This window comes from Dermacentor silvarum, chromosome 11, assembly GCF_013339745.2.
Source record: "Dermacentor silvarum isolate Dsil-2018 chromosome 11, BIME_Dsil_1.4, whole genome shotgun sequence".
NCBI classification, from domain to species: Eukaryota; Metazoa; Arthropoda; class Arachnida; order Ixodida; family Ixodidae; genus Dermacentor; species Dermacentor silvarum.
In genome coordinates this window covers 66534138-66558279 of record NC_051164.1, presented here as the reverse complement: position 1 = coordinate 66558279, position 24142 = coordinate 66534138, and the positions used below count along the sequence as shown (strand labels likewise).

General features: G+C 51.5%; 1 protein-coding gene across 4 annotated transcripts in view; it reads left to right on the top strand.

Annotated features, from left to right (window-relative positions):
• The window catches only part of LOC119432634 (adhesion G protein-coupled receptor L1-like), a 313279-nt gene that overhangs the window by 39686 nt on the left and 249451 nt on the right, over positions 1–24142 (top strand). For all 4 annotated transcript variants that reach the window (XM_049659268.1, XM_049659266.1, XM_049659267.1 and 1 more), the window contains exon 2: positions 15674–15745. In XM_049659268.1, the coding sequence (XP_049515225.1) occupies positions 15674–15745 (72 nt within the window). The remainder of the gene's footprint in view (positions 1–15673; positions 15746–24142) is intronic.

Below are 24142 nucleotides of genomic sequence, written 5' to 3'. Positions count from 1 at the left end.
AAAAAGAAAAAAAAAACAGGAAAAAGTAATAAGAAAATACTATTTGAAGTAGAAATTAATTATGAATTGGTTTTCTGATAGATCCGAACTAAAACATAGCTGCAGCTTGTCAACAAATAGAAGCTTTGCGTTAAGTTTTCAACGTTTTGAGGTATCAGATTCAGCGTCTCGTATGTTGGACATTGCAGAGGCATTTTAGGGGGGGAGGGGGGGGGGGGGGGGCTGGGGCTGGGCTAGCTTCCTCAACTTTGCGCGATCGAGCCGACGTGTTGGACTTCGATGCTTAGGAAGCCGCGGCAGCAAAGGAATGCGTCCGCGAAGGCCGTTTCGAAACCTCCTGGCGAAATTGACGAGGTTTCACCGAGACGACGAACATTACTCGCAGCGAGCAACGCACTCATTTGCCTGTACTCGCATTGATTTTGGGCATAGAAATGCAGCACTCGACGGCGCTTCAAGGGATACTAAAGTTGAAAGGAATATTAGCTGTTTAGGGTATTACCCTCTCACAATAGCTAGAAAGCCACTCTGGAGGCACTGTGTGCGTGCCGCTCTGCAAAGAACTTGCTCGACACCAACTTGGGCCACGCCCTGTGTGCCACTGGGCATGCCCGGACTTCACGACCGCGCTGCCTGAAGGCGCCGCTTGACCAGAGAGAGGAGCCTGGCACGCCTCCTCCTATACATGAAGCTTTTCGGCTATTTGCAAGCTCGGATAGATAGGATTTCTTCTTTAAATCAATAAATCCGTAAGCGCTTTCCACTGCCGCCTACGAAGGAGGGTTTACCAATTTGTTCATTTTTTTTCTTCTGCTTTTGCAATTATGCGCGAGGGTGAGATGAACGGACGGTGCTTCCATTGCAGTCGTTCTTTGTAGAGGGATTGTTCAACCTCCCGGCTCCATCGTGGGTGCGGCCCGCAGACGATGTCCCCTAAGGGGGACACTCATCGTCTTCTCAGGACCAAAATAAAAGTTCTTTGTCTTTCTGTCTGTTTCAGACTTTGTGAATCGATGTTCGCTAGCTTTCGTGACCATGCTTAGACATGACCATGCTTTCTCGTATCGGTTCGCGCCGGAGATGAAGCACGGCGCACTTTTCGTGTCGATAAAATGCGAGCCACATGTTTTGTCACCATCACCATTTCAACTCTGCCCAGATCTGTCCCTCCCCTCCCCTGACATCTGCAGACGATGCACTTGCCCACGCGCGCCGTTCAGCGATAGCTATGTATACGTGCGCCAGATCGAGTCACTGGAGCCCGAGTGACCTGATTTTTGGACATTTGAAAGTACATTTCTCTGCCGGCGGCGCAGCTTGTCAATCTTTGGGCCACTTTTGGCGTCTCCGTGTGCAGGCCTGTGGTCAGGCTCGGCCGACGCTCTGTCCTTGCCTCGGCGCACGCGAGCAGCCCATCTGTTGTGCAGTCAACGTCAGGGTGCACAAAGAAGATTGTTCCTTCCTGGGCGCACCATGGTTGGCGCCTGTGCCTCGGTCTTCGTGTGTGCTGGCCGCTTCCTCGGCGGGGCGCCGGCTTCATAACTCGAGCGTGTTCGACACGCTTCCGAACAGCAGGTGGATTGCAGGGGAGAGGGATAGGCCTGCGGCGCAGCAGAAAACGCGCCTGCCAGCCGGACGAAGGCAGCCGGCGCGGTGGCTCGCCCCTTCAACCTGCAAATTACCCCTCCCTAAACCTCGCCGGCGTCCTCAACTCGGTAGCCTAGCTATTCGCCCGGTCACTTCTGCTCTCTCTTTCTTTCTTTTCTTGCATCTCTCGGTTTTGCTATCGTTCGTGCTTTGATGCCTTTTCTGTTTTGCTCCCGCGCATGGTCGCCGCTGCGTCGTCTGCTCCTTTTCACGCGGTCGTCTGCTTCTTTGTGCTTGCGTGTGCGCGGCCGCAGCTTGTCGGGTTTTCGTCTGCTGCTGCTCCGCTTTCGATCGGAGGGGGAGGGGCGCATCGCTTCGTCGTTTCGAGTCTCCGTCCTGTGCTCCGATAATTATGTTTTGTTGTTTATCGCTACCGTAGATTTTTCCTTTTTTTTTTCTCCCCCTCCGGACCGATCTTTCGGGTCGAATCGAGGAGCAGCCACGAAGGAGACTGGGGTCTTCTTCGTTGCCGGAGAGGAGGACGGCAGGGATTTGGCTTGCGCACCCGGACCTGGGAGTGGCGCTGCGTCTTCGACCTGCTGCCTTCTCCCTCCCCCGGTGGACGTGGCGCCGCCATCTAATATACCATTTTCCGAAGCCACGCAAGTAGCAGCTCTCCCCCGAGTTGGCCCCCCGAAGAGAGCGCCGAGGCGAGGCCCAGTCGTTCGGGGGCCGATCGCAAAACACGGCCATTACGAACAACAAAAGACGGGGGCGAGAAAGGAGGCATCGCTAAATACGATACGAGGCAGCGGACGACAGGGAGACGAGCGCCAGGAAAGGGCGGTGGCAGACGAGAGTGGCCGAAACAGAAGCGGGAAGGAAGTGTGCGATCTTGATCAGCCGGCGCGCCGATACGCCAGTGTCTCGCGGAATAAATTGCCCATCTGTCCTCCCTCGTCGACCGGACTTATGGGTTCATGAATTTATTAGCCTCCGCGGCTTCTTCGCCCAACGCTCGCAGTGTATCGCCGGACGCAGTAATGGTTACGTCCGCCAGGGAAGAAGGGGTCACGGGGCTTCGGCATCTTCCCCACTCCTGCCCCGATCTGCACCGCCGGCATCGTGCGCGCGGCTTCAGCGTCCTTTAGGACCGCGTTTGCGCGTGTAGTAAAGACGTAAGCGTTTGCAGCTGACAGCAAGCGTGCCGTCGATTGCTCTCTCAGCTCGGTTTGTGGGATGCCGAGGTGTTACCTCGGTTTCAGAGCAAGCACCGCGTCATCACACGTCCGAATAGCCCTTAAAACGAACATTTCGTAAATGGAATTATTATTATTTGGTTTGTGTACATATAAGACATAAGGACACGAAGGAAATAGGGAGGGAGAAAGCTGACAACTGCCACCGAGAGGGGCACAACGCCTGCCTACTCTTTCAGGAGGAGGGAATAGAGGAAATGAAAACATGAGGAAAGAAAAGCGGAAATTAAATGGAATACAAACATCAGTAATCATGCACCATCACTACTGCAGTTGTTGCACACTTTGACATAGGTTGGCATACTTACTCATGAGTATATACACTCATACTCATTTTAAAAGCGTCAATGTGAGGGGGTTGTGCGTAGACGTGATAGTGAACATTAGGCGGTATCTACGAGTGTGAGTAGACGCGAGCATGGGTGAATACACGAGTAAGCGTATAAACGTGAGTGCCCGCCTGTGAGTGAAAGTGTAGACGTGAGGGCCAGTAGATGTCAGTGAGTGCGAGTGTGGGTGGGCGTGAGTGCGAACGCGAATGATTAGCTGCTGATGTACGTCGACGCATGAGCCTGAGTGCCCACGACTGGAAGCAAATCGAAGCACGCGTACATGCCAACCACCTCGTTATTTCCATTTGTTGTCTGTTTGTTTAGCGGGAGCGCCATCCCTTGGGAGGTTCAGTCCCAACTGTCGGATAGCGCAGTGAGCATGCGCTATAGCTAGGGCTCGGACGCTAATACATGATCGCGGCCCTCTGCGCACCATTCGGCAGTTTCTCTGTGGCCTGCTTTGGGGAAGTTGCTGCCCGATGACCGTATAAGCATTAACGTATTCCGTTAATCGCGGCTTCTGCATGTCCTTTTTTACGCTGCGGGCGGGAAGCAGCTAGGTCTACCCACAGTTCCCGCGCTCTCTCGTAAAGCTTGCACGTTTACCTTACGAGCCTGCACTTCCACTGCCTTTTAATGGAAGCCCTTATTAGCATCCAGCTAGTGTAACTATTTCCGTTCAATTCCAAGTCAACTCTTCGCGGCTGCCAGTGCCACACATTTTGGGATGAAACCTGCGTCGGCTCGAGTCTGTCCTTGCGGAGCAGATATTCTCTCGCTTGCTGCTGTGCTTTCAGTGCGTATGTAGACCACAGAAAGCTGAGCAGGTTTGTGGAGGGTTCACGGAAACGAAAGGCAGCCACACAAAACATGGATGACGCAAGAAGAACGAGGAGGCACTGGACAAACGTCGACTATCAACTGAAAAGTGGCAGACTGGCTGGAGAGAATGAGCATCACTGAACACCGTCTTATACGTAAAGAGCCGAGACCCCTTCGTTGCACGGGCACACACACACGCACACAGACACAAATACGGGCTTCTAAGATACACGGGTCACGGACTGCGGCACTCGGTCAAGAACAGAAAAAGCAGCTGCGTTCAAAGGGAGGAACCCTGTGAAGCGGAGCGGAACGATCAGCGAAATCTGCGCGGACAACAAAGAGGTCGCCGCTACGGGATGGCTATATACTGCATGCATGCACGACGGCATCGTATTGGTGCGTGCATCCAGGACCACCACCAGGGGGCATGCAATATACGCGCCCCTTCTTGTCCCGTCGGGCAACACTGTGCAGTGCATTTGCGGTTTAATGGGGGGCGGCGGCAGCTACCGAGAGACCCGCCGCGGGGTGCCTCGCTTGCATGATCCCGCCTGAAGCAGCCACTTGTTTGTGTGTCTCTCTCTACTTGTTACCAGCAGCTGCGACAGCAACGACATGCGCTGAAACCGGTGAAAAAAACTGGTGCGGCTTCGAGCGCGCCTCGCGGCTGGCTTTGGAAGAGTCGTCGAGTTGCCTGCCGTAGAATTGCACGCTAAAATCCTTGACCTCGCATGCACGTTATAGTTGTAGCGTAGATAGGGGCCAGACGAGCCGTACCGACGTTCGCGGGAAACACTTTTTTTATTATCACTGTCTTCGCTCGCTCGTTAATACGAGTACATCGTCTTTATCGTGTGTGCTCGCTTATCCTGGCCCACCGCCTAGCGGTGGCCACTATACATAGTAAATCGTGTGAACTGAGTTTAGGGTTTTGCGTGCGACAACCACGATGAGACATGCCGTAGTGGAGGACTCCGGATTAATTCTGACCACCAGGGGGTTCTTTAAGGTACCCCCAATGCACGGGACACGGGCGTTTTTGCATTCGCCCCCATCGAAATGCGGCCGCCGCGGCCGGGAATTGATCCCGCGACCTCGTGCTTAGCAGCGCAACACCATACCGCTAAGCCACCGCGGCGAGTACATCGTGTGCGTGTGTGTGTGTGTGTATGTATGTATGTATGTATGTATGTATGTATGTATGTATGTATGTATGTATGTATGTATGTATGTATGTATGTATGTATGTATGTATGGTATGTATGTATGTATGTATGGTATGTATGTATGTATGTATGTATGTATGTATGTATGTATGTATGTATGTATGTATGTATGTATGTATGTATGTATGTATGTATGTATGTATGTATGTATGTATGTGGGTGTATGTATAGAGAAAGTTTAATATTGGCCCTCTTACTTTCGTGTCACGGTTGCGCGAGTCCGGGCCAGCACCGTGGCCGGGCAGCGAAACTCAAACAAGCCAAAGTTTGAAGCGAGTATACGTGCGCGCAGGGCGGTGGCTTCAAAGTAAACAATCGGGGCTGAAAGAGCGCAGTGAACCTATGATAAAAAGGAGAGGCAGACGTGCACTTCCCGAGCACGCGGCCAAGAAAAAAAAAAAGAAGGAAAGGCACAACAAAGTAAGAGCGGGGATAGAAAGCATGCATGACGTCGAGGCGCAGTTTGAGATGCAAATTGTCACTGATTTGCAAGTCAGCTTGCCTCGGTGCTCGAGCGCATCGCATGCATGTCATGCAATGCGGCCGCGGATCTGCGGAAAGGGAGCAGACGAGGCGGCCGTCCTCTGCTCTCTCTATTTTTTCGTCCGCGCTTTTTGCGCGCTGGTTCGGGATATGAACGCACATATATATGTGGAAGAGACCTTGGGATGCCGCCGGGGTGCGCCGCTCTTCTCGCTCCTGCAGTGTGCGTCTATAGAGGGTTCGCCGAGGGCAGAAAATGGACGTCGGGGGGAGGGAAGGGTCGTTGTGTCCAGAATGGGAAAGCGATAAAGAAGAAGGGTCAGAAGGCCGCCCTCTCATTGGAGAGGCAAGCCGCGTCCTTCTGCGATTTAATTTCGTCTGCGAGTGTGCCATCTTGCGCCGACCCGCAATGTAATGCAGAATGAGAGCAGACACGGCCAGCGCTCGATGATGGCGTCGTCCGTTAAGTTGCACGAGCGCGTGCCGCCCTTGTCTCCTAATCGATGGTTTTTATTCATGAGGAAGCTAAAAGGCCGCCTGCGCCTATATGGTTCGTACGTACTCGTATAGTGACACGAATTTCGGCCTGCATCGCGAGTCTGGGGGCGAGCCCGGCGATATGACCGGAGGCTTTTAATCCATTCGGTGCAGCATTCGCCATCGCTGTATCCCTGGTGCGCGACTATTGGGCGGGGTGATTCGAGTGTCGAAGGATGCTCTGTCCGTCGTAATATAAAGGGGACAATTAGAATTTCTACATTTGCGTGTTTATTTACTTTTTTGTTCGCGTCGTTGTCAAACTGCATGCGATTCAGTGTTTATAAAAATGTACGTTAGTGCGATCGCTTCCCGACTGTTCTACGCAGTTTGATGTCGTTTTCGGTATACGACGTAGCTTTCAACCTCCCGATGAACTGCTCTACTCCGTTGATGCGCCACGATCCTTTCAAAGAACTGTGGGGACCAACTTCGTCTTTTCTACTGATCGCGAGTTTCTCAGTTTCCAAGCGATACCTGCAGCTCTGCCTTCTCTCTTTCATGACTATAGTGCGGTTCGTAGTGTACACTGTAGTGACCAGGTTGCGCAGTAAACATAACGCGAAGACGCAAAGGTCTAAAAAAAAAAAAAAGTTGCGCATAGTCTTGTTGAGGCTCAGAAGGAAGAAGGGGAAGTTGGGCATGCCACAGAGTAAGTATAACACTGGCTGTCTAGCAGGCCTGCGGCTGGCCTGCACCATCACCAGGGAACAGTTAACCCGTTCACGTAATTCACATGAACGGGCGCCAAGGCAAGGGAATGCAAGCGATCGCGATGAGGTTAGAAAAGTTGTGTGCGATAGCATTGAGTGAGCAGACTTTGCCGAAACAAATATTTACCGCTGCTTGCCTTTCAGCGAGACATGACTTAGTGATATGGAGTGTGTGGCTTTCATGGCGGTTATCAATGGATGTCGGGTGACATCGCGTCGGAAATCCTGCCGGAAATTTGTTTCACGTGGTTACCCACCCGTATGTGCTCGTCGATTGCCTTTGAATGACTAACGCACGCTCTTCAACGCTTTATTGTATGTCGGTCTTTTTTCATATGATAATAAAGCCGAAGCTCGACAGAAGGCCGCTGGCCGCGCACAAGTCTCAATTATAAGCGTCAGAATGCGATCGACTGATTTGACTGGCTCGCGAACCAGGAAACGAGCCTCGTCCGGTGTACGTTTGAGTCTTGCGAGCGACAACAGTGTCAATTTTTCAAGCAGCGTTGCGGCTGCTGGTGCCTTCTGGGACTTGTCGTCCGCGTATTAGAATACCGCACGCATCTTTCTACGCTTCTTATGACCTGCTCCCCACAGCTTGTGACGCCCTTAACTTGTAAAGGTGTGTATAAAATAAACATTTTTTGGCCTCGGACTGGCAGACGTCATAGCGCAGTCCCCGTGAAGCCAAAGGTCTCGCCGCGCATGGAAAATGGAACAGTGCGTGAAGGTTGTGCAAATAAGGGAAAGCCAGCGTTGACATTTTAGCGGACGGCGCCGCTTCAGGAAACCGGTGCTCGCGGAGTCTTTTCGTGTCAAGGATCTTCCACTTGAGGTGCGTATAACTTGGCTATGACAGTTGTTTGCGACGTTCCTCTGCTCGCGCGTGGTTGTCCCGCGTGCGTCGTCTGCTGCGGATCTCTGCGCGCATTTCGTTGTCTTCCACGTCGCTCGCGTTGATTCGAGGGGCAGAAGATGGCGGCTGCTCCGGAGGGCCCCTCTCCATTTGCACCGTACCATTCGCGGCGACCACGTGCTGATCGCCTTCCGAGACAAGGGCGATTAATCTGGTTATCTCGGCGTTCACCGCGGCTCGGCCGTACTGCGGACTGGTTTAGGGTTAAACGGCCTCGTGCGTATAACTAGCGCCTCGTCGGTCGACCAGCAGTCGTCGGGGGGCGGCTGCGCTCCCTCCTCCAGGAAGTCCCCGGGGAAACTAATTCGTGTTTTTGTTGCCTCGCTCGAGGAGAGGGCAGAGTGGACGTGCCGATAAGACTGCCGTGAAAGCCGATGCACGGGTTCTTCTTTCTTTTTTGGCTTCGTAAGCTCGTTAATTACTGGTCGACGTCGGTTAAAGCAAGCAAGATTAACGACCCTTCCCCGAAGTCCAACTTTTTTCACGTTTATCGTTGTGCATTTTGTTTTCCGTTGCGTAAGTTTCCTGGCCCGTCCCCTGGGTGAGTCCTTCCGTATGTGCCCTAGGCGAACCGTGCGATGGTTTGAATTTACGCGCCTGTCGGTACACAGAGGTATTTGGAGGCACGCTCTCTTTGCGACCACTTCTCATCGTCTTCCGTTTCTCCAAGGCGAGGCTGAACGCCGAGACAAATCTTCACATAGGCCTATCCCCGTAAATGTTTCATTTATCGTAGCCAGCAATACCGCACGACACTACGTTTGCATTTGATATATAGTACGGTCTGCGATTGCGAATACGAGGCTGCGGAAGTATTCAGGTTTTCCTCGCAGCCCGTTCGTCTTAAACTTTTGACGCTGACTGTACATCGCAAAAGATTGTAGTGTCTCCCTGGAAAGAGGGCGAACAGAAGTTGCTCAAGCGCAACCTGACTATAGCTTCGGACTTCCAGACATTCGCTGCAGCAGGACGGCAAAATATTTTCGAGCATATTTGTGAAAACTGTTTACAGCGATAACAAGGAAACATTAGGCACTGTATACAATAATATATCCAATTATATACAATAATGCGCAATATGAAAACAAATCGCAGCAAACAGATAGTGCGGCAGTGTATATATGCTTTGTTGAGTTTTAAACTTATTGCCGTGGCATACACAATGAGTACAACGTTTTCTTTACGTTAAAATTCTTTCGTACAGTGTACAATGGAACACGTCGTGGTACACGGTGCACAGCCACTTTATGCCATGGCCAACTGACGATTCTTGTAATCGAAGGATTCTCCCACCTACTTACTCAAAGGAGTCCTGCGCACCAGCTGACTCGACGAAAAGTATGCACAAATTACATTTTCGCCCTCGTCACTTACCGTTCTTGGGGCGTCACAAAGGAATCTGCTCCCCGGCGAAAACCACAGCGGGACCGCAAGGCGGAGTCGCAGGTGATCCTTTACCGCTACCACACAATGGCGGCTGGACAGTTTGCGGAATGGACGTTTACTTACTTTGTCGTTATTTATTTATTTTTTGCTCGCACGGTTTGCCTCCCACTGCCGGTTGCCGTCTCGTTATCTTTCTCCCTAGTCTCGCGCACCTTGTTATGATTTATGGCTGGCTTGACACCCGGTGGGAACGAGCACACCGCCAGTGGAAGCGCCCAGAACAGCGGCCGTGGCAGACGAACCCTCGGGCGCGTCTGCCGAAATCTCGCCTGGCCTGAAACAATCTGGAAGGAAAAACAGAACAGGTGAAAATGTATTTAAAGACAACGTTTTGGCCCTATTTCCATGGGGGCGAAATGCAAAAAACGCCCGTGTACCGTGCGTTGGGTGCACGTTAAAGAACTCCAGGTCCGACGGCCGGATTCGAGCAGAGGGCCTCTAGCACAGGTGCTGGATACTCTCACCATCAGGCCTCAGCGGGCGTAATACGCCATTCTTAGGAATCGTGCAAGACACGTTTCGTATCTACACCGCAGCGCGCTGTTCCTTCTGTGGGAGCTGCGTCGCGGCAATATGTCGCACCCGCGTGTAGTTTGAACACCGTCCGAGGAGTCGTTGTTGCCCATTCGACCCTCTGTGGTGGATTAGTGCAAGTAATAACCACACATAAACTTTCAGAACTACTGTAGAGCAAGTGCCGCGAAAAAGGTGAAATTACGTGTTAAAAACGAAAGCAGTAATGGCAGGAACAATCAGTAGTCACGAAAGAAAAGGAACAGATACGAATTTAAGGGGCCATTCGGTCGGACTTGCTAAGAAATTCGTGAACTGAGGAGCAAACGTCTATGTAGACGATGTAGACGAATCCGAGGGTAGAGGTCCCAATGAAAGGGTCCATGTTGGCGCATCGCTCCAGCTTGACTACCTTCGTCAATGCTCCGGGCTGCCACCTTTTGTTTGTCACGACGCTGTGCGGGCAGGTGAGATCGGCTCGTGGCTTGGCGACGCTTCACCGTCCTTACGCCCGACGCAGCAGCACCGGTTGTCGTCTAAGCTTATAATTACCGCGGTGGTCGTCCAGTGCCACTGCCTCGGACGCTGCTGCGCCACGTTTCGTCGGTGAGACCCAGTAAACGTCTGCGGCGTCGTCGCTCGCAGGGCGGCCCATCGCGATCGCCGACTGCCCCGTTCCCGATGCAACGCGATACGGGCGCCCCGCTGTCCTCGGCGGGCGGACCTCCCCGCAGAAAAGGCAACCGCCGTCGCAGCGGGGCCTTTAACGAGGAAACCACGAGCTCGCGTTCTCTTTTGCCTCCGCGCGTAGAACGAAGCGCTGCTCGACTCGCCCGACGAACGAACGTGGCGAGTAAATGGACGACCGCCGGCCGGACGGCGGGAGCTGGCGACGCGATCTGTCCGCCGGGGTGGGCGCGCGGTTATTGATGGGCCCGCGCATTTAGTCGCTCGAAACAGCGTGAACGCAGCGGCGAGCCGGCATGCCACCACCGGGGGCTACCGACGAAGGAACTGTGCGAGGATGCAGTGGCACCGCGCTGTGAATGTGGCCGCAGTATGCGCACTGCAGCCGCAGGTAGTGCGCTCGACTTCTCACGGCGGCGCTGTACGGACACGCGCTCACTCGCGCGACGTGGTCAGAGAAGTGCAGCTCCGGAAACGGCATACGCGAAACGCACAAATACCTTGCAGCCCACATTCCCGAGAACCTTTCGTGGCAAGTACACATAGAGCACGTCATCAACAGCGCAAATCGATCACTTGGTTAAAATTTGAATAATTTCTCACTTGCCCCTAGCAGTTTAAAACTTCTGCTTTGTAAAACATTAGTGCATCCTAAATTGGAATATGCGTCTTCTATTTTGGATCCCCACTGTTAATTCCCTCGTTATTTCTATCGAAATAATCCAAAGTCGCTCTGTACACCTTATTCCATCGAGCTATTCAGGCACAGCAACTGTCACCCTAATGAAAACATTTCTCAGTTTGCTTGATCTTCGTTGCAAAATTTTCCCGTCTGTGTCTTTTCCATAAAATGTACACTTTACCCCTGTCCTACGTGACTCGCTTTTTTTACTACCCGTACTTAGTTCCCAACGCATCGAGCACCCGTTGGTGTACCTCAATGCGGCAACAATTTCTGCTTTAACTCATTTGTCCCCGCCGCAAGCTCCGACTGGGATCACATTCCCGACGCCGTTGCTTCAATCACACGTACAAATGCCTTCAGAACTGGCATCACTGAAATCATTGTATAATTCTATTATCCCGCTCTATTTTCCGGTTTTGTGTGTTTTACCCACTCTTCTCTCTAATGTCCGGACCTTGAGAGCAAGTAAGTAATGAAATAAACCTTCCAAGGGGCTTTTTCAGTGCCGGCTATAGCTTAGGATTCTTCCGCCATTCAGTGGAGCGCAACGGAAGGCCCTCTGCCAGAACCGGGACACTTGTATAACCGATTGCCCTATAAGGCTGAAAACTGCATGCGACGAGTGTCTGACACCATTTCGTTGAGGTTGTTTGTTTGTTTGCTTACACAACCGCAACCTGTAGTTCGTGGTGTTGTTGCGTACGCTTCATACTTCATCCACGTCGGTATTTACGACAAGTGGACTGGGGCTTAGGAATTGTTCTCGTGCATTGCTTCATCAACCAAGTGAAACAGAATCTACCCAGTGTAAGAATAACGCTCATGGTGAGGTCCTCACGCGGACTGAGCATGCATGATGACTCAGCGCGTTCAACCGTCCACTCTTGTCCCGGTGATTCTCACGGCGGAATTCTGTGACGTATAAGTGGCGAACTGAACTTGGTTTTCTCTGTTCTCCGCTTCGTCTACAGAATTCTATAAAAGTGTGAACCGAGAAGCTCACATGGGAACCATCGGGAAACGTGGTTTCCTGACGCATTCGGCGGCTCGGAAGCTCTTTACCGCGACGCGCCTCGGGACAATTTAATCGATCAATCAATCAATCAATCAATCAATCAAATCTGTGGAAGCTTTATTACATAATCAGGAAAATTTCTTGTGGAGATATTTAGCATACCGCCATAAAGCAGGGGCGCGACCAGCAATGTTCTGTTGGACCAAAATGTTCTTCGTGAAGGAATCTTCCGCATTCGGAAAATGCACGTGATATAAGTGAATCGAAAGAACTGCTTCTTGGCACCGTTGGTGTTTGCTGAAAGACATACTTGCCGCAAAATGGACACACACGGAGAGCGAGGCACATTGGTGTCGCCGTCTACGTGTCTTCCCTTTTGTGCGCGTCCTGGTTGCGGTCTTTCGGCATAAGCGAATCACAGGAAGGCACTGGAAACGCAGTCGTCGGCGTCAGAGACGACGACGCTCGAGCACGTCGTTTCTCGGGATGCCGTGGGCAAGAAAGACCTGCGAAAGCTGCGAGCGACTCAGGCAGCTGGACCAACCGAGACCCTGCGCATGAGAAACTTGGTGGACGGGAGAGGACGTATGCTCTGGGCTTGCGCTACGATAAGGTGGGAGTATATTCTGCTCTTGGCCAACAGCAGCACCAGGAGACCCGCTAGCTGGAACCGCGGGGCGCCACGTGATAGCCTTATTCGTGGCCCCATCCCTGCCAATGCTGGGAAGGGCAACGCCGATTTATGAGCCGTTTCCTCTTCGCATTTCACAGCGGAGCTCGTTAATTGCTCCCCCCCCGGTTGGGCTGCAGGCCTCCGAGGGGACAGGTGCGGTCGTTTGTGGCAGAGGTGGGACGTCCATTAATCTCGAGTCCTCGGCCAAACGAGCCGGTCGATGGCGCCGGAATTCTTTAGCTTCGCCAGAAATAATGAGAAACGAAGTGTCGTTGTCGCCATCTCTAAGCCCGTAATGGGCGCCTATCGCGTTTTCGCAAGTTTGTTTTGTAGTTTTGCAAATGAAACCAAAGCTTTGTCGCCTACAAACGAAGACCTTGTTGATCGTGCGACTCTGAAAGACAACGATCTTCTACGTTTAAGCAAGTGCTGCACATTGATTTATCTTTTTCGCAATGCTGAAATTTTTATTTGGACGAACTTCTTTCTTTTTTTGCGTGGAACAAATTACGCAATAAATAGAATGTCTAACAGCTTGCTCAGTGGATTAATTATTATCATAACAAGCGCGTAATGTGTCGTCTAGGGCGGTTGGCGTGTACGCATGCACTGAATCAATTAGGGAGACGATTTTGTCGTGACTCTGTGCCGTTGCTGCAGTGAAACTCCGCGTGAGCCGGAACGGCTGCTGTTTGTAGAGGAGAGGGCAGGGAGTGGCCGCCGAGAGGGAGTGAAAAATCTCGCGCGCAGTGAGGGATGATGGACTTAAAGAGGTCTAATACAGCGGAGGGCGGACGAGAGGCCCGACACCGCTGCGCCTGGAGGGCGAGGAGAAATCGGGACTTGTTTCGTGGTCGGTTTCCGCTGATTTCCCGAGAGGATTCCGGAAAATGGGGTCAGTTAGTGCCAGACGCCGCCGGAGCTTTTCTTCCAACTATACTACGTCACTTTTTGTCGGCACTCGGAATGGCGTTGTTTCTTCTCTTGTCTGTCTGTCTTCGGTCTTGGCTGGGCCATTTTCTGTTTCCGTGCACGCCGAAAGGGTTCCGAGGTGCTGCTCAGTCCTCTTCTCCGCCCCCGGGTGTTACCGTAAATCCGCGCTCTCTGAAATCTCGTCGGGCGACGTTTCTGCTTTTCTTTCTTTTTTTTCTCTCTCTATATTTCTCCTGAGAGAACGGGCCACCTTAAAACCTAAATGCGAGTGTAGCACCGGAGAGTAATGAGCCACGAGCGCTGTTGTTTGCGCTGTCTTTCCCGTTCTATGTTGTGCCTTTTTCTTGAGTCAGCGTGGCGATGACGTAAGACGCTGCGCGAAGAAAAAAGAACCAATACGAGAATGTTCCATTCTCGCAGAATCCGCGTCTTCCAGCAAAACTGCAACAAAACCGAAGGAACAACTCCGCCTAGGGAAGCTGCTGTTTTAACAATGGCAATTTAAAATTTCCTTTCTTCCGCTTTCGAAGAGGCTGCTGTATCAATCGCGGTGGCGTGCCTTTTCTTTTCTTTTTGTAAATTACCGAACCGCACAAACATCTATCATTTCTCTTGATAAGCAGCCCTCCCTGTCGGCGCGATACATTGTTTCCTGGCAATGCAGTTTTCCTTCGAAAGGTTTCGGGAGGCGCGGCCATCGGTGGTTCTGATCCTTGGCGCCGAAAGTCGTGGACAAGCCGTACATCATCTTGTGGCGTGAAATGCGCGCTACAAGCTCTTGTAGTTACCTGCTAATATTTGCCTTTTGAGGGTAGATGTGATATTGCATCTTTTTTTCTTGCTTTCCTGCACTTCAGCGAACGACTTTTCTTTCTGCTTTTTAGTATTATTGATCTCACTCCTGCCAGAAAACTTCTTTAAGCGCAACGCTATTTCCTCCGCGTAATTTCTGTTGGAAGCATCAGATTTATTTGAGGTCTATCGGAGCAGTGGAGGTGCTTACGACACTTTTTTAAATAGGTTAAAAAAAGAAAAAAGAAAAGGAAGCTGTCAAAGTGTTCGCGTGTGGCAGTCAGCGCTCGGCCTTGTCGGCTGCGGCGGGCTTCTTCGTGGTTCACTGATTGATCGAGCTTTGAGAAAATCACCTTTTACAACCTTTTGAAACATTGCTTATCACATATGTCCTACGTGTATTCACGTGTAAATGCGTTATACCTGTGAAATTCATTGATATGCGAAATTTGAGATGTTCGAGATGTATTCAGACGCCATAAGCGCTGTTTGAGCGTAATGCTCGAACACGTTGTACAAATTTCAGTGAATAAAATATTTTGTTATTATTATTATTATTATTATTATTATTATTATTATTATTATTATTATTATTATTATTATTATTATTATTATTATTATTATTAGCGTAATACACCGCCGCGTAGTGTTACGGCCTCTCAATGGACGCTCGTTCAGAGCATCTCTCTCAGTCGCGTCATAATTGAGGTTTTGCCCGCAGCGCTGGCTCAGTGGTTACGGTACTTCGCTGCTGAGCGCGAAGGTTCGAACCTGGCCCGGGCCGATGCTGGTGGCGGAATGCGCTCGCACACTGAGCATTTGCGACATGTTAAAGAACCCCAGGTCGTGAAAAGCTGTCTCTCATGCAGGAGTGTTTATCGGACGCCGGACCTTCCATGAATGAAATCAGTCACTCGTTCATGTGGGAGTGGGCTTGTGGTTCGTGCATAGATAAAAAGCCAAACGATAGCGTTTCATCACTAATCGAGCCTCTGAAGGCGCTTATCGGGTTACGCCTCAATGTGATGGTTTTCTTGTTTGCTCTGTGCAGTTCGACGACTCATGCGGGTTGCCAGGCGCTGCGAAGAGTTCCCGGCCAAGGACTGCCCTGGACGTCAGCGCTGTAAGTGTCGCTTTGGTTCTTGCACGCTGTGGTGAATAATGCGAACGATAATACGACTGCAGGGAGCGCTTCTAAAAAAGTATAATGAAGGGGAGACAGAGATTGTGACGTTTTTAGGTAAGTTTACTGCGCCAAGCATTTACGTTGCACGACAACGACGCTTCGTTGACTGGCATCGAAGACGCACCGAAGACGTGAGAAGCCGAAGCCGAGACAAGCTGATGCGCTGAAAGTCGCCTAGCGAGACACCGACCGCGCTTCGCTTGGGCAAGAGAAGTTTTAGCAAGCATAAACATGACTGTGCCCCGTCTACTAAAATTTTGTATATTGGAAATCTCGCCTACATTAGCCTTCCCATAAGAGCAGAATTACTGCACAGCGAGCGTAATGCTCGAATTCAGTTTCTTATAGGCATTAATGGGCTTTTCGCCATAAATAAATGAAACTGAATTACTTCGTAATAAATTCCGCTGTGTTAATCAGCTAATTGAGTAGGCTGACACGACGTTGTGGCAAATAATGACGTCTCACCTGATATTGCTGGTCTTACACCCGCAATGAAAGTGCACTTTGAGCGCGTGTCATAACGTGTCTTAACAGCGGCCTCAGCTTATCCTAAAACAATTGCGAGCTCAGCAACGAACTCGGAACTCAGCAACGAGAAGACAGCGCTGTTCTATAGTATTCGTGATGCCAACGTATAGTATCGGTCCAGTCAAGTGCACGGTCCCTGTTCGTCGTCGTCTTCATTACGCCTCGAGGCACGCGCGCTAACGTTGAAGCGACGTGTCGCTCGACGATCAAGTCCGGCACCGCGGACGCCTGGGAACGGTGGCCGCGCCTTCCTCCGGCGCTTGAGGCACGCTCGTTACGATACGCTGCCAGTGCAATGTGGCTCAGCCGTTGGCAATGGAGCCATCACGGCAATGACGTCGTTTCAGCAGCCGCAATGTTGAAACGAAGGGGAAGCGCTGTCATCTATAGATCCGCTCATCTCCTGTGCGTCCTGCACAAGATGTCGACGCTCCCTGTATAGGGCCATGGCAGCCCGAAATGGCGCACCAAGGGTATAGCTGGGCAAAGCAGAACTAACGACACACTGGACAGGTTGCTTTCGAGCGGCCTCGACGGCTCTCGCGGCGCGCTTTACGTTCGGCTGACCGAACGCGAGCTCTAGCTTGGTTCATGCATAGCCCCGCGCTCCAGCTAAGAGCACACGCAGGCGCTCCACCTTCTACCTATAGGAGCGCGACCGAGGTACGACAGAAAATTGATCACGTGGGTACTGCTCTGGAAGCATCTGGCACGTTATATTGGGACAGGCTTTCTCAGGCTCCAGTCTGGATTTAGTTCCGCATCGCTGCTTGGAGAGTGGTAGGAATTCCCAGTGGAATGCATCATATACCTCCATCAGCTATATACGACCAGAGCGGACCGGAGGGGTAGAGAAACCGAGGAGAAAGATGTAGGGAGGGGGTCGCCACCAGCTTGATGATTTCAAGAGAGTGTGTAGGAGTAGTCAGTGCATGGCCATTTCCGCCTTTAGAGAAATGGAAGGGGTGACAAAAAAGAAATGTGTGCGCGAGCAGCGCGGTTCGGTGGTGCGCACGTGTCTTTTAATCCGGGCTTCTGGGCGAGGAGGCCTCTCGACGACCGTGCTCGTTAACCACGAAGCCCCGCGTACTCCGTGCTCGCTCATCCCGTTTTCATGGACTCGGGGAGACGCGCGCTGCTGCTCGTTAAAGGGCGCCCACACACACGTGCTCTCCGTTGGGCACCACCGGCGGCGGGGGTGCGCCAAGGCGGCAACGAGGCGAGTGATTAGCGCGCGAGTGCCTTCTTTTGCTCGCCTGCGCGGCGTGCTGCACGAGGAGAGAGACAAGTCTATCTTCCGCCTCATCTTCGCGCATGCAGCAGCAGCAGCCCTTCTCCGGCACCCTGCCTCGCTGGTCCCCGCCACTGCGGTTGCTGCATAACCCTCGCATGCAGGCACGGGGGATGCCGGTCTCGCGCGGCATCTCACACCCATGGGCTCGCTCACGTCAACTCGGCTCTCGGTCGTGCTCGCACGTCTTCATTGCGATTCTCCCGCGTCTCCTTTCCTCCGAATTTCCCGCGGGCGGAGTGTCCACGACTCACACCGCGGTGGTCCCCGTCCGCTTCTCTCTCGATATGCGTGCTCATTTGCGCACGTCCCACTCCCCAGCAATACGGCGTAGCTGTGACTCGCGTTCTTTCTCTCGCCCTGTTGCGGGCACCCCGTGGCGTACACCTTTTCTCGAAGATGCGGAAAATGACCACCAGCAAACCGCAAGAAGGGGTCCGCCCGTCACACGCCTCCCAAGCGGCGGAGCTGCGGAGTGCGATTGCCCAGTTGTGTTTTGCCGCGTGACGCGGTGTCTTCCAGCGGTTGTTGGCCAGTGTCTTGTTCGGCTGGGTTTACGAGTGACTGCTGAGTGTTTCTACTGGAGCATATGCGTCAGCGTTACCGTCTGTCTTCCAGCGTCAGTGTCGTCTCATCAGGTATGGTTACTCCCCGAGTCTTGTCCGCTGACTGGGACAGAGCTGTGGAACGAAGGACATAGTCTGCGATACGTGTGTGTATGTCCGCTGCAGCACTTAGCGCTATCCCACGCACTTAGCGGTAGATAGGCAGTTTACTGGTACTCATTGAGGAAAAAGAATTCAAGTGTCCAATCGAGCGATCAAAGCTCGGCCTCTTGCACCTTGATGATTACAGGATCGCGGTCCGATGCTGTTATTCGAGGCCACGATTCCATATTGTAAAACGATTCAAATATTATAAACGTCGTATAACCGGAATTTGCTTATAAAGGCGAAAGCGTGTGATTGTCCCCCATTTTTCCGTGGTTTTGCGCTTTGAGACGCTGCGATAGGCTGCATTGTCTTAGGGATCTGCTCAAGTCGTAACGATCGAACGAAACAGGTTGTAACTTTTCTTCGCCAGAGTAGAAATAAATCACCTGTCATGTTTGCGTCACACGCACTCACCGATTGCTTGACGTATGAACAAGTCCACCTGACAACGCTTTGCAGAACCTAAAACGTTCCTGTATAGCTAGCTCCCTGCAAAATTAATATATATTAATTTTGCAGGCAGCTATATATATATATGTCCATTGCTCCTCGGCGGCGTCAGGCATGTTCCTCTCTACAGCGATGGACTTCGCGCCGAGTGCAGTCGGGGCGGATGTGTTGCGTGACTCAGAGCGCGCAGGGATCGCGTAAACTTCCGCGTGACACGCCGTCGCAGGGAAGTCGGGCCGCGCGGCGTGCGCATCCTTTGACTGGGGCACGCCAGCCGACCGTCCTGCCTGCCTTCCGCACAGCGCAGACGCACCACACTGCGCCGCATGTGAGCGCCTTTGTCAGAAAGAAACTCCATCGTGCATATCAACAAAACATTAATCGGCTGGTCACGCCTCTCTAAGCTGCATTCGGAGCGCGTACGCTTGATCTTTCTTCGTGTACGTGAAGGATCTGCTGTGTCGATTTGGCGCTGGTAGGAAAACTTGGCAGATTTGTCAACGTCCGCACTTGCCGATGTTTCTATATATACGCGCCTCACGTGCACGTGTTCTGCCACGGTCATCGGGCTGCGCGACACGAAATAAGTGTGCACTAAGTGCGCGCTGTTTTACTATAGCAGCGTCGTCACGCGTGCTTTGAACGCCGTACAGAACTTACGCCGCGTTGGCTGGCTGTCGAAGAGGAGTGAACTGTTGCTGTTGTGAGAGAGTGTCGTTTGCGGGAGTTCGAGCCCAGGGGCCGAAGGCAGTTGCGCTGTACAGAACCCCGCGTGCGCTTGTCGCGTCGGCGGGGCGCGGTTCGGATCGGTGACGTGGAGTCGGATCTCGCCACCTGGGACTCCTGCAGGAGGGTTGTCACGCGTAATGCGCCGGTCGGCGGCGGCGGCGACCCCAGTCGGGCGTCACCGCAGAGCTGATGCTTTCGCTTAGCCCCTCGCGCGCGGTGTCCCCGTAGGTATAAATCGCCGGGGCCAGCTACGTTGTGCAACATTGGGCCTGGCTACCGAAGGTGCGTGCACTTGAGCCACCAGGGCAATGATTCAAGTTTCAAGTCTATTTAACTACAGTGCCACTTGTTCATAGACGCGCGTTCATAATGGGTTATGTACAGGCAGCTTCAAAGTTACGAACTGTTAGGGGCGTTCTCGAGTACAAAAACAGAATAGCACATAAATTCGTCACACAGCGCTTATTGCAGCATGTTACACAATTTGAAAACTAAAAGCATAGAATATCAGTGCGTTAAAGACCAAAATACGAAGCTTTATAGTAAAAAAATGCCAAAATAAAGCGTTCCCCCTTCGTAGACAAGCAATACGAGATAAGGATGACCGTATATCCTAGCCGTTCCTTGTATGAGCTTTCATGATAGCCACCTGCCCCATCAGATTACTTAGAATGTGAGGAGTGAGTGAAATTAGCTCACTGAATTCAACAATGTGGGCTTTAAATCGAGTTATTAGTACAGAACGCTTTCTTTTCCTTTTTTTACGCAGTCGGATACGCTTGCTGCACTTCCGCACTCGTTGTTCGCACTGTTGATGCTGGAATATTTGTCGGCGTGACGTTGCAACGCCTTTCGGGCCTACTCGGTTATCACGTGGTCTTCCTCGGTGCTTCAATTGCTGTATCTAGGCAAGTCGTATTAGCGTACTCGTTGAAAAAAAGGCTTTATGTTCCTTTGCAATATATTAACTTGCCGTATATTTCGTGTACCATACTTTTACTTTCTTACCGCGGTGCGTGGGTTTGTCGCATGTGTTTCTCTGCTCTGGAAGCTTATAGTTCGCCCCTTCCTTGAACGACCTTCCGTTTCCTTACGTAGAGGTGAGTGAACGAATAAGTGGATGAATGAGCCATAAAATCTTGCTGGCATAGCGTGAATTCCCCAGTATATAGCACTACAGCGCCACTCGTAGTTGGTCTTCTCTGCTCGTTTGCTTCCTTTCGCTCGGTCATTTATTCGGCGCCCATTTCGGGCAAAGCCGTTTTCGACCGGCGTCGTCGAGCGCGCCCTGCACGAGAAACAATTGCCCGCCGTGTGTACGTTATAGCGCGCACTTTCTGTCTGAACCGCCGCAGTTGCTCGCCCACAACAAACTCGTGTCACTGCCGCATTCCTCGAAACAGCGTCCACGTACACGACGGCCTCCATACAGGCGGCGAAGCTCCATATCGACGCGCACCTCTGCGCCGTTTTGCGACGTCCGTCACCTCCGCGGAATAAAACTGTCGCAGTCGTGCACGTTGCGACGGCGGCGCCGCGAATTTATTGCGATGGTGCGCGAAAACGGCGCTCTTTCAAAAGCACTTAACAACGGCCCGCGCAGATTGCAACGCGCCGGCGAAGAGGCGGCGGCACGCGCGGGTCATTGCAGGGAAAACGCTCGCATCACTCTCGCGTAGGAATGTGCGCGCTTCCGGAAACAGTGGCGCCATCAGCGGGATGGCATTCTCCGCTTCTGCTGCGCTGCCTCGTTTTTATCGTATCACCTACACACACTATCGGACTGCGTGCGAGGGATTCTGGGCAGAAAGATACGCATTCATCCGTCGGCGAGTGACATCCTCAAAATTTGTTCCATATGCCTTGCATACTCACAAGTCACAATCGTACATTGAAATATGTGCAGTAACTTGATTCATTAGAAAGTATTAACGTCATTTTGTTAATTAATGAATATAAGCATTCGTTTTTTCGTAGTGGTAACGGCCGCCTCAACGAGTGATTTCAACGAAGATTTAGAATTGTGTTATCTGCCACAGGCGATTTTTAAAAATTAGGTGCAGCTAAAAAACACCCCGTGCTAAATCGAATAGCAGAAATAAAATTGTAAATGTGGCCTGTTATAGAAAAACCGTTAAGAGTTCCTTCTTGTTATCCAAATTTCACGGTGGAGAAAGAATGAGCATTGAGAATACTGCGCACTTAGACTCGGGTTGACGGATGTGGACTATCTTGCAATATCCGAGTTGCGACGAGCCCCAGGACGACGCGCAGGCAGGGCACCCGACTTTCAATCAAGTTAAGCGCACGCCGAAGCACTACTCTCGCATGTGTGGATCACTGACACGTTTATTAATATTTTCTGCGTATGTTTCGGGAAAGATGCAATTGCGAACGGCGTTTAAGCAGAGTCGGCAGAGTCGAAGGAAGGAACGGAAGAGAGGATGGGTCGAGGTCAGGGTGAGTGAGCATATAGGCGCAGCGGCCGGCAACTAAGGTGCAAGAAGCAGAACCAAAAACCAGAAGCTTTAATTAAGGTTCAGCATCTTTATTTTGCACTGAAGTGAACCCCAGCTTAAAACACGGAGAAATATAGGCAACGAATGCGTCGCTATAAAATAAAATCTGCAGGCAGCAAGCAACGCGGGAGCACACTTCCCGTATTCAAGGCGCAGAGTGGCGCGTCTCTGCAGGTGATGCTTGCACAGGCGGACGCTGCAGGCGCGCAGGAAGACGCCGTATAGACGTCGGGCCATAGATTTACGTCCGGGCGGCGGCCCTGCCGCAAATTTTTATCGGTTGCCGCGTCTGCCGTGCCTCTTTGGATCCGCTGTGCGCCTCAGTCCGCAGGTACCTCTTCCTCCTCCACGTTCGCGTATTCTGCCTCCTCCTCGAGTTGAGGCCTTTCACTCGGCCAACTTTCGCTCGGTAAGCGGGAGCGACGTATAACGTTCCCTGTATCAAGGTGCATCAGCCGGCCAGAGGTTGAAGTGTCGCAGCTTTTCTTTTTTGCTCGGTCTTGTCGCCCGTGTATATCAGCAGCGTCGACCTGAAAGCGGTCGTGTTAAAGCCCCTATATGTGTCACTTAACGATACCCCGTGTGCAGTCCGCTTCTCAGTGCGTGCGTCTTCTATTCTTCGTTCGCTTGTTTCATCGCTGGCTGCCCTGTCGCTGTGCGCGTTTGCCAGCATCTCCGGCCCCGTTGCGGTGGTCGTCTGCATAGTCTCCGAATAGCCGCTATTTGCACGGCTTGGAAAGCCATGCGTTGTGAGATTGGCTTCAGCCGCCTGGTCTTGCTTGATCACCACGGAACCACGGGAACGTTTGACAGCGCGAATAGACGACGGACAAAGTGACACACACGGTCGCTGACGGTTATATATATATATATATATATATATATATATATAGGAAAGTCAGAAGCACAACTTCGCGGTTATCTTAGGTTTAATATTTTCCCAACAGTTTCGGTCGGTGGACCGACCTTTTTCAAGGGACCTCCCTTGAAAAAGGTCGGTCCACCGACCGAAACTGTTGGGAAAATATTAAACCTAAGATAACCGCGAAGTTGTGCTTCTGACTTTCCTAAATACGCTTGGCCCATTGAAAAATCCAGTTACTATATATATATATATATATATATATATATATATATATATATATCGTTTTACTTCCGCAAGTGCATTAAATGTGTGCCTAAATCGGACAGGCGAAAATAAAGAAAGAGAGGAGGCAGTCACATAAATATGTCATCAGCACTGCTTTGTTCCTTTAAGCACACACACTGAGAAATTGCTTCTCTTTTTCTGTCAGGGTTGGGAACGTCATGCTCACACATGCGTCATTCAGTTCAGATAGTTCCGGTGCTTCAGTTATTCTAGTCATCTTGTCAAGGGAGCGGCTAAGCATGGCTGACAGAATAAGGATTTACTTTCTTTTTTTTCTTTTTTTTTAGAAGTGAAAAATGCTGTCGCGATTAAGCAGTGAATCTGGGTGTGAATGTCGTATCTCTTTTCGTCTAGCTGTCTGTTTTACGGCACATATTTCTTGCGCTTCCGCAAATAAAAACAGTTGAAAGTAAGTGCCCGTGTGTGTCGCCTCGTTGTCTTGTCACTCCCGAGATCGCGCTGTTAAACGTTCACCATTACGCAGAACCAATCAGCCCACTAACGAGCCATAACAATGTCTCGCTTGGCTGTTTAAGCATCGAGGACTTCTGCCACGTTCTCCTACCGACGTCCGCAAACTCCACCGTGGCCGCAGTTTAAAGGCGGTGAAGTGTTTCGTCGCAAACGAAATTAAGGTTCAGCCGCGCGTGTGTAGCCCATCCGTGTTGCCTTCGAAGTTTCCACGTGGGTTTCTGATTCAGAGCACAGCAGCGCATGCGCCGTAAGCGAAATGAGAACCGTTGGTTGGGTCGAGGCGCTAACGAAACCTCAGGTGGAATTTACGATTACGCGATATTTTCTGTTTTCTTCGTTCAGCGTCTCTCCGGGCGCCGGTTCATTGCTATTTGATTAGTTCTGAATTTGTCGCGGCCTCTTTTACTACCTTGTGGCATCAATTTACGGCTGCGTAAACGTCGCGCTCCTCCGAGAGCAGCGTAATGACGCGGTCCC